Here is a 13,447-nt window from a genome sequence, read left to right on the forward strand (position 1 = left end):
TTTTAATGAAATCTGTACGTTGTCACGATAAACCAAGGTAATTGATTGTCATCTACGAAATCAAGAACGTGAGTTGCTGCCAGAATTAACAGTATTTATTAAATATACGAAACTAAGTTATTGGCTGAATAAATTGAGTGTTATTGATTAATGTACTGTAGTTATTCTCACAATTATTATTCAATCATTGTGACAATAACCAAATACATTCGTCAATGTCTAAAAGTTCGTTGAAACAACAAATTAAATTGTTGTGATAACGAAATACTATTCAGTAATCACTGTTAATCAATATTACGAACTAAATTTTTTTGAGTGTAACTGACTTATATTCGGGCCCTTTGTTTCCACTATTAGGTATTTGTTTTTTCAAATTGTGTAGTTCACCTAGGCATGCAGCCGTTCTACTGGCTTTAATTATTTGGTCTTTTGCCTCTTTTTCGGTTCCCCAATATGAAGACGATCAGTGGGAAGACCACGAGAACGATGGAATGACAACTTACTAGATGCACATTGAAAAAACAGACAGAGTCAAAAACAGAGTAGAGTTTCACGATACGATACAATATCGATACTTTTTAAGTATTGAGTATTGTATTGGTTATGCCAATGAAGTATTGTATCGAGTATCGATATCGCCAATACTTTCTTATAAAAATATCGTATTGATATTGATTTCGATACAATACTCGACAAAATATCGACATAAAAGGAGTATACATCTGAGCTGTGTAGGCTCTTTATGTTCACTTTGGCATGCTTGGCAAATGGACAATATTCTAATATTACGAATATTTCTTATAACTTATATGAATATTCTTATAAAGATTGAAATGGCTGAATGCTTCTTTGAAAGTCTACAAATAATTACTAATTCTGTATTGTTTAAAAACTACTTTTGAAATTATAGGGAAATCCCCGGAGATTCGGAATAAATCGCAATTCAATATTTTTGTTAAAAATTATTTTTGAGTCATCAGGTCGTCATCACTCACTTCCATAATATTGCCACAAATGCCACATGATAATAATAGTGTAATCATAACAAACAGTCATTTACTTACTCTCAAGAGTTTCAAGTTCAGGCACTCAAGTGTAAAATATTATAACAGCTGATGCTTGGGTTGCAGATCACTTATACTTTTATGTAATAAATAATTATTATCTAAATACCTATTCCACAAAATATAATCAAACAACTGTGGCGTTTTATTTTTTTTCTCGATATCGATATTTTCAATAATATCGAGACGTATCGACAATACAAGAGTATTGTATTGATTTCAGGTAATGAATATCGTATCAACATTAATATTGCTAAGGTATGTATTGTATCGGTATCGTATTGGTTTTCGATACGATATCAATACAATATCGATATTTTTATCGAATATCGTGAAACTCTAAAACAGAGTCATGTCTATACAAAAAGAAGAAGAAGAAGAAGCAGAAGAAGAAGAAGAAGAAGAAGACCTCTTTTTCGAAATTGTTGTTGGCTGATAGATTAATTCCCACTTATTTCAAAGTCATTACTTGTTGTATAATTTGATTGCCTAACTCCAATTTGCATCGTATTGGTTCTTTGGCTATTATTAAGCTCTTTGTGTTTTGGGCTGATATTTCCTTATTCACTTCTTTTGAGTTAATGTTGAATTCGTGCAGTAATCTTTTTAGGTCGTCTTCGTACTCTGCTACTAACACGGTGTCATCAGCGCAACAGAGTATTTTTATCTCTCTATCGGCCATTTTGTATCCTCTTTTTTTCATCACTTGTTTTATTACTATAGTTTTTAACTGTATTTTTTTGCCATATTTTGAACAATGTACATAATTTGTTTATTTAATTAGCATTATAATAATTATCTCCACTTACTAACATGCTAACTTGGGTTTAACCCAACGCTTCAATATTTATAGAATGTGAATATATAATTTAAAAAAATGGTATAAATACCAAGAATTTTCCCTTGTTGATATTAGAACATTTTACCATTTGAAATGTTACAGTTCGTATGTATAGCAGTTGTCATCGTGGCAGCTTCAGCTGCCCAGTTTGAATTCATCAACAAAGAAGGTGGTCCAGTCTGGGTTGGAATCCAAGGAAATTCTGGCAAGCAGCATCTGGAAAATGGAGGATTCAAACTGGCCCAAGGCCAATCGGTAAGCCTTTTGTGTCCGCTTCTTAAATTTTTTAAATTTTTTACAGTTCTGGCCTTCATATTTTAGTTATATCTGGCTGAAGAAGTAGTTATATAGGGTCTATTGGGCCTACGGACCTCTCACTCCTGGACATAAGTATAACTCTTGATTTCTTGTTCTCTGTCGTCTTTTTTCGCAGGGTGTTGTATGATTTCGTCCGTTGGTCCTTTCAATTTTAAATTTTTGTCCTCTATTTAACTTCATTCTGTTGATATGAAGCTGCTATGATATGATCTGCTGAGCTGAACTTGCTATCTGCCCTTTATTCTCCCTCTAGATTTTGTCTTTGTAGGTTTCCACTGAAATATTTTCTTTATTAATTTATCTCCTTCTCATCTTAATACATGCCTTTAATCCTTTAAACCTTTATATGTCTGATTATATCTTTTCCATTTATCTCATTTTTATCTTGTCGTTAAATCTTCTCCTTCTTTTTCCTCTTTATAAGCATTTTGCTTGTTCAATGGCGGACTGATAACTCTATGGAAGGTTGTCACTCCATCTTTTGCGCGGTCGGCTGCTACTTCGTCTGCCGATTGGTGATTTATCTCTTGCTATTTTGACAACACGTGTCTCACCCATTCTGCTTATGTGGTTATTCTTTCTTTTTTCTATTTAGTGTCCATTCGTTTATACACTGTACGTTATATTGTCTTCTAATTTCTGCACTCCTCTTTCGATCTCTCAGCGTATTTCCTGTAATTCTTCTCAGTACTCTCATCTCTGCCGTTTCTTTGTCTTTGTGTTGTGACTTTATCGGGTCTTGCTTCTAATATGTCATTATTAGTCTTACACTGGCTTTATAAATTCTTGACTTCATATCAGTGTTAAAATGTCGGTTTCGCCATATTAGACCTGGATCCCGGGTACCAAAAAAAAGTTGACTAATAGCAAGCTGAAAATTTGTTAATAGCTTAACGGTGTCTAGTCGGACAAACTTTGATATATCGGACACTGGAAAAGGGGAAGTTTTAATTGTGGAACAGGTTAAAAATTTGGAACGTCGACTTCCAATTGATTTGTTACCATTTCATTAAAATCTCATGCAAAATTCAGACTGGTGTTTATCACCAACTGGGCATTTTAATGAGTGGAACACAAAGAACATGTCAAATGATAGGAATTATATTGGTGATAAATAGTAGTCTGATTTTTGCATGAGAGTTTAATGAAAGGGTAACAAATCAATTGAAAGTTCTGGCCGAAAAAATACATGGGGCGTTTTCGTAGTCTGACGTTCCAAATTTTTAAACTGTTCCACAATTAAAACTTCCCCTATTCAAGTGTTCCCTTGATATTAATCAACTTTTTTTGGTACGCGGGATCCAGGACTATATAGCGTTATTAAGACATCCTGCCATTTGCTTTTTGTACTTGATTTCTTACTTCTTTGTCCAGGTCTCCGTAGCTTGACAACGTAATACCAAGGAATTTTATTTCCATTACTTGTTCAATTCTGATACCATCAATTTCTGTTTTACATCTGATTGGTTCTTTATTATTCTATTGGTTTAGTTTTCTGGGACGAAATTGTTATATTGAATTCTTTTGCTTTTACATATTTTAAATCCGTGGACTAATCCTTGCAGACAATCTTCATCTTGGGCTATCAGTATTGCATCGACTACTTTTTCCGAAGCTTGAAATAGTTGCGTCATCATGGTCTGTAATTCTTCGAAACTTGTAGCGAATATTACAATGTCTTCAGCATATCGTCCCTTAGCTTACAACACCGCATAAGTCATTTTTACTAACTTTACAGGAGACGAAAAAAACTACTTTTTGAAGCACCGCCTAAGTTAAAAAAAATACCGTTAGTAAACACCGCTTAAGTTGTTTTATTATCATTTCTTTCTATATTAATACGCGTAAATAAATAAACATTACTTTATTATATAGCTTACCTCTTAATCTTCTATAAAAACTCCTTGGATACTAGACTTTTCAGCAGTAAAACTCACGTACAAACATATAATCACAGAGCGACTTGTGCGGTGTTGACCATGATACAGGTGTTGACGACTTACGCGATGTCACTACTTTTTGAATTACGGCATCTGATTGACTGAAATCTAAATCATGTGACAAATAGTTAGATGCGCAATGAGCAGACCTATCCAACGGTATGTATATGTCAAAACCGTTAATTTTCGACTTGAGCGGTGTTGTAAGCTAAGGGACGATATCTGAAATGACTGAAAAAAGTTTTCTTTCATTAACATTTATTCCCTTATCTGTCCAATTAATGTCTTTGAACACGTCTCCCAGTCCCAGTGTGAATAGCTTTGGCGAGATAAAATCTCCCTGGCGCACTCCTCTGTTGATTGGCATAGCTTTGGTTTTCTCATCTATTTGTATTTTATTGTAGCTTTCTTGTAAATATTATGTATGATCATTCTGTATCGGACATCTATCCATCGAGAATGCAGTTGTTCATAGTTCTCTCTATTGCTCAAAGTTTTATGGAGTCGTATGCCATTTCATAATCAACGAAGCCAATGTATAAGTTCAAGTGATATTCATTGGCTTTCTCTATTAGCGTTCTGACTGTGAGAAGATGATCCACTGTACTGTAACCCTTTCGGAATCCTGTCTGCTCTACCGGTTGATAGCTATCAAGTTTCGACGTTAACCTATTAGTTATTTTTCTCATAAACAGTTTCTACATTTGGGACAGAAGGGAGTTTGGCCTATAGTTCATCTGGGACTTCTCCTTTCTAAAGGAATTCTTTGAAAAAAATTTTCAATCCTTCGAGAATAATTTCACTCCCCTCCTTCAACATTTCGGCAAGTATTCCGTCTGGGCCCGACGCCTTATTGTTCCTTAGTTGTGCTATAGCTTGTTTTATTTCGAAGGATTCTATATTAGGGAGTACATCTGAGTTGACATTTATTATCTTTCTCCTAAAATTTTCCTTTGCAGTGTTATCTAGGTGCTTGATTCCAGTAATGGTTTGTTATTAATCGTATGTCCCTTGTGTCATTAGCACAAAACGTGGAGACTAACGGTTGCTTCGGTATATGTCCTTTTTTGTATATTGTGTTAAACCAGAAGTCTACTATAATGTCTAAGGTTTCACCATTTATGCATTCTTCTTCTTCTTGTAGTGCCTATCCGTTTCGGATGTTGGCGACCATCATGGCAATCTGTACCTTGCACACTGCTGCTCTGAAAAGATTTGTAGTGGTTGTGTTGAACCTCGTACGTAGATTTTTCAGCCACGAAATCCTTCGCCTTCCTGGGCCTCACTTTCCCTCTACTTTTCCCTGTAAGACCAGTTGCAGCAGTCCATATCTTTCACTGTTCCTCATGATGTGACCGAGGTATTCGATTTTTGCTGTTATTATTTTGATTAACAGCTCTTTTCTTTTTGCATTCTCAGCAAAACACCCTCATTAGTAATGTGGTCGGTATAAGATATCTTCAGGATTCGACGATAAAGCCACATCTCAAAAGCCTCAATTTTCTTGCAGGTGGCGTCTGTGAGAGTCCACGACTCAACTCCGTACAACAGTATAGGAAAGATATAACATCGTAGTAATCTGACTTTTATGGGTATCGACAAATCATGACATTTGAACAACTTTGCCATTTTTTGAAATGCAGATCTTGCTTTCTCTATCCTACATTTGATTTCTATGGAATGGTCCCAATTTTCATTGACGTTCGTACCAAGGTAGGTATATGTCTTTACTCTTTCTATTTGTTGACCATTTACACTGATTCGTCCAAATTGCTGTTTGTTCTTAGAGATAATCATACATTTTGTTTCCTTAGTGTTTAGTGAAAGTCCGTATCTCTGACTGACCTCCGCGATTCTGTTTTCTGCGATTTCCTCAGAGTAGATGTTAAACAGCAGGGGGGATAGTATACATCCCTGACGGACCCCACGTTTGATTTTGATATCGTCGGATTCTCCTGCCTCTGTCCGGATAGAGGATGTTTGATTCCAGCACAGATTGCTGATAATCCTTAAATCACAGGTGTTAATTCCAATATTGGTTAATATCTCCATCAGCTTGTCGTACTTTACAGTATCGAACGCTTTATGGTAATCAATGAAACATGCATAAATATCGCAATTTACGTCTCTACATCGTTGAAATAGCACTTGTATACTAAATAGAGCCTCTCATGAACCCACTGCATTTCGAAAACCAAACTGTGTTCGGCTGATTTTTTCTTCGCACAGTCTATATATCCTTTGGTGTATAATTTTTAGAAATAGTTTTAAAGTATGGCTCATTAAGCTGATGGTTCGGAAATCACTGCAGGATACGGACTTTGTTTTCTTTGGTAAAGCAACAAACGTCGACTTCAACCATGTTTTTGGTATTAAGTTGCATTAAATGCATTAAAAAGGTTAATAGATTTATACTGGGATTTAGTCTGGACCTACCCTGCTTTACCATTTTTGTTATTTTTTAATGCCATTTTACTGTCCGTAGTATTGCTAAATATTAAAAGATTATGCTCTATTTTCCAGAAAACAGTTAATTCTCCCGATGACTGGGCTGGACGTTTCTGGGGTAGATCTTATTGTGACGACAGTTCAAACCATTGTTTGACAGGTGATTGTGGAAATAAAGTACAGTGTAATGGAGCTGGAGGAGTACCACCCGTTTCTTTGGCTGAAATCACCTTGAAAGGATCTGGAGGACTTGATTACTACGACATTTCTTTCGTTGATGGATTCAACCTACGTATTAGTGTGAGTATATCATTTTTTTTTATAAGATATAGTTCTTCAATTTTGTCCAAAACAGGACAAAATGGATGGTTATAAGAGCAAATCGACTAAGATGCAAATTAGAGCTGGAGAGTCAGATAATAGAACAAGTGACGGAGTTTAAATATCTAGACATCACACTCTCTAGCTAAGGAAAGCTAGAAACAGAAGTGGAAGATCGAGTGAAAATAGCAAATAGAGCCGCAGGATGCCTGAATGAAACAGCATGGAGAAACAAAACTATAGGAAAAACGCTGGACGGAAGGGCCGCCCGAGAACTTTATCGTACCGATCTATACATACGTGAAAAACATATCTCTATGCAGAATTTAATTGCGGTGAATTTTTATTAAGGTGTTTTTGTTGTAAAGTTAAAATCTTCGGAGTTATAGAGCAATAATTGAAAAAAATACGATTTGTCGGCGCCATTTTGTTTATAAAAAAAGTAGCACACTATCTGCGGACTTTGCATACCTATATTATTAATATATACAATCATAAGATTCCAGCAATAAAATTGCTGGTAAATAACTTTTCCATGAATTTTGCTAATTAGCCCAGAGTATTGGTGCTACGTAACTTTACGGAGTACCTCGGTAGCTTAAAGTCTTCAGAGATCTAGGGGTGTGGATTCTTAATAAATTTTAAATATAATAGAAACTCAATTTCTCGGGGGGCGCCACAATTAAAAGAAAATGAAAGATAAATCTTACATAAAACTTAAAAAAAATAACTAAAGTAAAAGGTTAATAAAAATATATAGTTATCATAAGATACAAACACATTTACATAAATATAAATATAACATGACATTACCTTAGTGTTCTCATGTTGATTTCTGACTTATGAACAAGAGAAAAGGGATCAGATAATAATATTTTCATTTAAAAAAAATTATTATAAAATGAATCAACTTTTTATTAAAATAAAAATAAAAAGGAAAACGATGGATCTCTTGTGGATACAAAATAAGAAATCATTTTTTTTTATAAAATTAAAAATGTTTACAAGAAATACCTTGTCATATAGTCCTGTCCTTATTCTTCACGTTGTGGATGCCCAAAGCACGCGCTTTTCACTGAATTTAGATAAGGAATACTACAAAAACGTTTATTACCATGAAAAGTTTCAGCAAAGATAAAACTTCCAAATGATTGTTCAAAAATAAACAAACTTCGAAATGAGTCTGCTCATATTGACTTTTTAAAATATTTAAATAACTTCTAATTAAGTTCTTGAAGTATATATTATTATTATTGATACTTAATTCATGACTTTATCCATGACTGCTCAAAAAAAAACTGTATGTTTGTGTATTACACTCTAAAACTAACCAGCTTGTTGCCTGAACGCGGCAACGCCATGATTTCTTCATAAAAACTCAAAATCCGCTACATTCTCATTTGAGTTCTCAACCAAAACTTCCACAAAAAAACTCAAACTAAAATTTCAATTTAACTCTTAAGAAACCGCTATAAGCGGCCTCTGACAGAGGCTACAACTAAACCTCTGACTTTAACGTCCAAATCTTGAATTCCTCCAATCTCACAGCTTGAATTGATTTCCTCAAACCAAAACGTTTCCTTCCACAAACCCACTTCACTTCTCTCATTCTACCCTACTCATCCAATCAACCAATAAGAAAAAAGTTTAATCCCTAATTCTTTCATCAATGACTACTAAAAAAAATAACCAAGCTTCCTACATTTACTATCGACCAATAGGGAAAAACAAAATATATTTTAACCCCAACGTACTTAGTAGGGAACCATCAAAAAATCATTTCGCAAGTGAGCGAAACTCACTTAGTTCTACAGTTCTCAAGAAAAATACTGCTGAGTGTACAATCCTACACCTACGCTTCTCTGATATCAAAGTAGCACGTATTGTGAATCGACCAATAGGGAAAAACAAAATATATTTTAACCCCAACCTACTTAGTTGGGAACCATCAAAAAATCATTTCGCAAGTGAGCGAAACTCACTTAGTTCTACAGTTCTCAAGAAAAATACTGCTGAGTGTACAATCCTACACCTACGCTTCTTTGATATCAAAGTAGCACGTATTGTGAATCTAAACTCCAAAAACCGCGGCGTCAAAGGCCATTATAATATACAATGTAACTATTTTTTACATCACAAATTGAACGCAGAATATCGAATATATAATACCTATGACTGTAAAATATAATAACGTCTTTCTTTAACAAGACGGATAAAATTCAAATTCTCACGTTTTTTTGGGATAGAAATAAATTCCTTACATTCGCTTGATATATGAAGCGATATGTTTATGTCTATAAGATGGGACAAAAATATGTTACGATACATTTACAATTTTTGGTTTCTGCATAAAGCAAAATAATTGCGTTCTTTTGAACCGTTTCAATGTAACGTCATCGGCGTAACATACTATTTTTACTTCTTTGTTTGCCATTCTATATTCTATATATTTTTTATGTTTCATATTGTACGATAAATATATAAGATATTTTGTTTTAATTTCTAGTTTGAACCAGTAGGAGGACAAGGAGATGGGGGTCAGTACAGTTGCAAAAAAGCTCAATGCAACAAAAACCTCAACGATAACTGTCCCAAAGAGCTCCAAGTAAAAGGTCCCAACGGAGTCACTATAGCATGCAAATCAGCTTGTCTTGCCTTCAATACAGACCAGTACTGTTGTAGAGGTGCTTATGGTACTCCAGATAAATGTAAAAGCTCAACTTGGCCGCATAACTATCCTCAGGAAGTCTTCAAATCTCAATGTCCAGATGGTTACAGCTATGCTTACGACGATCATAAGAGCACCTTTACTTGTAAGGCTTCGAAATATATTATAACATTTGGCGCTTAAAGTGATAGTCTAAGATAGTTTTTTCTTATTTTTTGTTGTTTGATTTGTTAAATACTAATATAAAATAAAATTCTAAACAATTTTTCATTATTATATCTTATGGACCTGAGAGCTATTTATAAATACATGTTGGTGTTGAATATTTTAAACGGGGCAGTTTTAAAATGCTCACTTACTTAAAAAACAGATGGAAAATTTTGTGATCAGGAGTAACAGTGCAAAGAATAGAAGACATATTAATGCCCTTTTTGACCATGCTTCTCGAGAAAATGCTACATATACACATACTACCTATGACAAACAGTTCAGAAGTCTAAAAAGCAATACAATAAGCTTAAACTAATACGGCACCTGGACCAGACCAAATCCCTGTTGAACTATTTAAACCTTTGGACGAGGAAGATATTACATACCTACTTTACCACTTTCTTTGACAAAATTTACAACGAATGAAAATACCAGATGATTGGTTACATTCATTGTTTACAACATTCACAAGAAAAACAGGCCCACCAAATGAAGCAATTTTAGACTAATTAGTTTGATGAGCCACACAGTTAAGATACTTTTACGAATGGTATAAAACCAAGTATCTATTCTATGTGAAATTAGGATTTAGAAATTTGGATTTAGAAATGGTCTAGGAACTAGAAAGACACTATTTTCTCTTCTTATATATTTTATATTTGTTCCATCAACTTCGAGAAGGCATTCGACTGAATACGCGATATACTTTTCGACTGTTTGCAGGCAGTAGGGCTTGTTCACTACGATATAAGACTGCTAAAATACTTATATTACACTAAAGTAGCCTTTATCCAAATTGAAGATATTCGTTCTAAAAAACTACCCATCAAACGTGGTGTACGGCAGGGTTGTATTTTGTCACCCTGTCTTTGTAAATATACTCTGAAGAAATTTTCAGGAAGGCTTTGTATGGCAGACAAAAATGAGTTGACTAGGAGGAGAAGTAATCAACAAAATGAGAGACTTTTTCTACTACGGCACTGCAGCCCAAATTGAGCCTTGGACTCCTTTATTTTTTGACCCCATTATATTGGTTCTACATCATCTGGACCATCTCAGAGTGGTTGGGGGTAGTTACCCCCTACGATAGGGGTTGATGAAGTAAACACTACTCACAGTATATTCATTTATTCAACTCGGAGTACGACTGTAAAGAGTTGGTGTGCTAATGTACGTTCACCCTCTGGTGTATCTCAATTATCAATGATGATTGATCACGCAATGAAATTAGAATGCCTGCCTATGTTTACTGTGTATATAAATAAAAGAGAAAGTGTTGATATTATTTATGCTGAGTCGGCTTTGGTCATGAATTAGGAATATGTAATATTGGATTGCTGACACAACAAGATTGACAACTGGTTCACTTGTGCGGAGTAATCCGGGTCACGTAATGTGTATAATAAACAAACGTGTGTTTGTTTACCAAGGACATTTAAATTTTAAAAGAGTGTGTCTTGCTCTTAATTGGATGCTTAATACTGGATGCTGTGAATCCCAATACACCATCCTTGTTTGTCTGTGGCTGCTCTTCTCCATACACGTACTCCTAAAAGGGCATGTGCGTCGCTGTTTACTGTGTCCTCCCAGTGCTTTCTTGGCTTTCCAACCGGTCTCTTTCCCTACATTCTAGGGTTCAGTACTCTTTTTGGTAGCCTATCCTCTCCCATTCTTATCACATGCCCGGCCCATTGCAATCTTTGTATTCTAATGAAGTCGGACAGGGGTGTTTCCTCATAAAGTTGATAAAGCTCGTTATTGTATCGAATTCTGAAAATTCCGTTTTCCCTCACAGGTCCTACTATTCTCCTCAGCACTTTTCTTTAGAATGTGCCGAGTTTGTTTTTGGATGTTTTTTCAGGACCCATGCTTCACTTCCGTGGGGACCATTCAGGAACAATGTTTCTTAATGGAGCATTTTGCCTATCTTAACCATTTTATTTTTGGAGTTTTTCAATGCGCAGATTCCGAATTTAACAATGAATTATATCATATTGTAATGTGAACGATACTGTAGTAGCAGTAAGTCTATATGGTAGTAGAGCTTTATAAATAATAAAAAAGTCATCTCCTATATCTTCGGTTGTTAAGAACCAAGCGTAAGTTACGGCTTTATTCTCACGTTTCATAAAAATACAGATCTCACTTGCTATCAGATCGAAACTAAGTCGTTAAAGGGGAAGCCGTTATACAAAAGTGTATAAACCTTTTTAAAGTTGTTACAATACAATTTTATGCCCAATACAATTTTACACCCGACCAAATTTCATACCGAACGATAAGAAGTATTCATCTCAAAAATTGAATTCTGGGAGTGAGCATTTTGCCTATCTTAACGGAGCATTTTGCCTATCTTGTTAAACAATTTGTTTTTGGGGTTTTTCAATGCGCCGATTCCGAATTTAACAATGAATTATATCACATCATATTGTAATGTAAATGATACTCTAGTAGCATTAGGTCTACATGGCTTTAGAGCAGCGATACTCGACCTTTTTCTTTTCTGGGCCACTTAGTAGCCATTGCAACAGCTTGCGGGCCGCAATCAAGGTGAAGTAGTATACAGTAGGGTGGAGTGAAAATAAAACAAAAATTTTTTTTTTCTCAAATTTTTTCGCCTGTATGCGGAAAAGTGGTCTCACGTGTAGTGTAAGTAGCTTGCAAAAAATGAATTTGATGGGATAATTTTTTCCGGTGCCCCAAGCCACCTAAAAATTAAGATAACGTGAAAATAAAACAAAAATTTTTTTTTCTCAAATTTTTTCGCCTGTATGTGGAAAAGTGGTCTCACGTGTAGTGTAAGTAGCTTGCAAAAAATGAATTTGATGCGATAATTTTTTCCGGTGCCCCGAGCCACCTAAAAATTAAAATAAAGTGATTTTTTTTGCAGCTCTTCGCTTGTTTTCCGTGAAAACAACCCAGAACTCACCACGAGGAGGTGGCTGCAATTCGAGTTCCACCCACCCACCCACCTTTAAAACGTTTATGATTTAATGCTTGAGATTAGCTAAAAACTCAACTTTTGTGTTAAATTTAGGTAATGCTTGTCGGGAAACTATTTGGGACCTTATGAAGCCATCTCTTGCTTCAGGCCCACATACTTTTAAGGATGCCTCTGTTACCAACTTAACGCAGCGTTCTATAGCTTGGGAGTGACAGGGAAAACGTAGTATCTCCATTTCTTCAGGAACATCTTTAATCATCTGTTTTAGATCTTCTGTTGAAATTTTTTTTGTCATTGGAGGTTCGCTTATCACTAATTGTTGCCAGTCAATCATTTCAATGTAGTCATTTGCGTTAAAGTTAATTTCTGGGACTTTAAATTTTCTTATTTCATGGGAGTTTCTGGATTTTAAGATTCGCCGCAAACCTAACTCTCTGATATGCTGCCGTTCATCACAAAGCATTGCTATCAACACATTTTCAGGATGTGCAAAATAACCATTAATTTGTATTATCCTGTCCACTATTTTTTGCAGTTCAGGTGACAAATACCTCGTCCTTTTTACTAAATTAAATAAATGTACTGGTCCATCAAAACAAAATGGTCTTGCTTTAATCTCGAACCACAGTGGGGCATATACGTTTTGTATATAGCATACCAAAGATTTTAGGTTTTCCGAAGGAGGATCTGTTG

General features: G+C 35.0%; 1 protein-coding gene across 1 annotated transcript; it reads left to right on the forward strand.

The window, feature by feature from the left end:
* The first annotated feature begins 1,934 nt into the window (after positions 1-1,934).
* On the forward strand, positions 1,935-9,865 carry LOC114330493 (uncharacterized). The gene is made up of 3 exons (XM_028279836.1): positions 1,935-2,160; positions 6,687-6,911; positions 9,439-9,865. The coding sequence occupies exons 1-3, from the start codon at positions 1,999-2,001 to the stop codon at positions 9,781-9,783; spliced, it is 732 nt and encodes a 243-aa protein (XP_028135637.1). The 5' UTR covers positions 1,935-1,998; the 3' UTR covers positions 9,784-9,865.
* Positions 9,866-13,447: the final 3,582 nt, after the last annotated feature.

The sequence above is a fragment of the Diabrotica virgifera genome, chromosome 9 (assembly GCF_917563875.1).
Source record: "Diabrotica virgifera virgifera chromosome 9, PGI_DIABVI_V3a".
Classification (NCBI taxonomy): Eukaryota; Metazoa; Arthropoda; class Insecta; order Coleoptera; family Chrysomelidae; genus Diabrotica; species Diabrotica virgifera.

Coding starts and splice junctions, on each gene's coding strand:
- LOC114330493 (XM_028279836.1), top strand. CDS start 1,999: ATGTTACAGTTCGTATGTATAGCAGTTGTCATCGTGGCAGCTTCAGCT. Junction 2,161..6,686: donor AACTGGCCCAAGGCCAATCG/GTAAGCCTTTTG, acceptor TCTATTTTCCAG/AAAACAGTTAATTCTCCCGA. Junction 6,912..9,438: donor GATTCAACCTACGTATTAGT/GTGAGTATATCA, acceptor TTTAATTTCTAG/TTTGAACCAGTAGGAGGACA.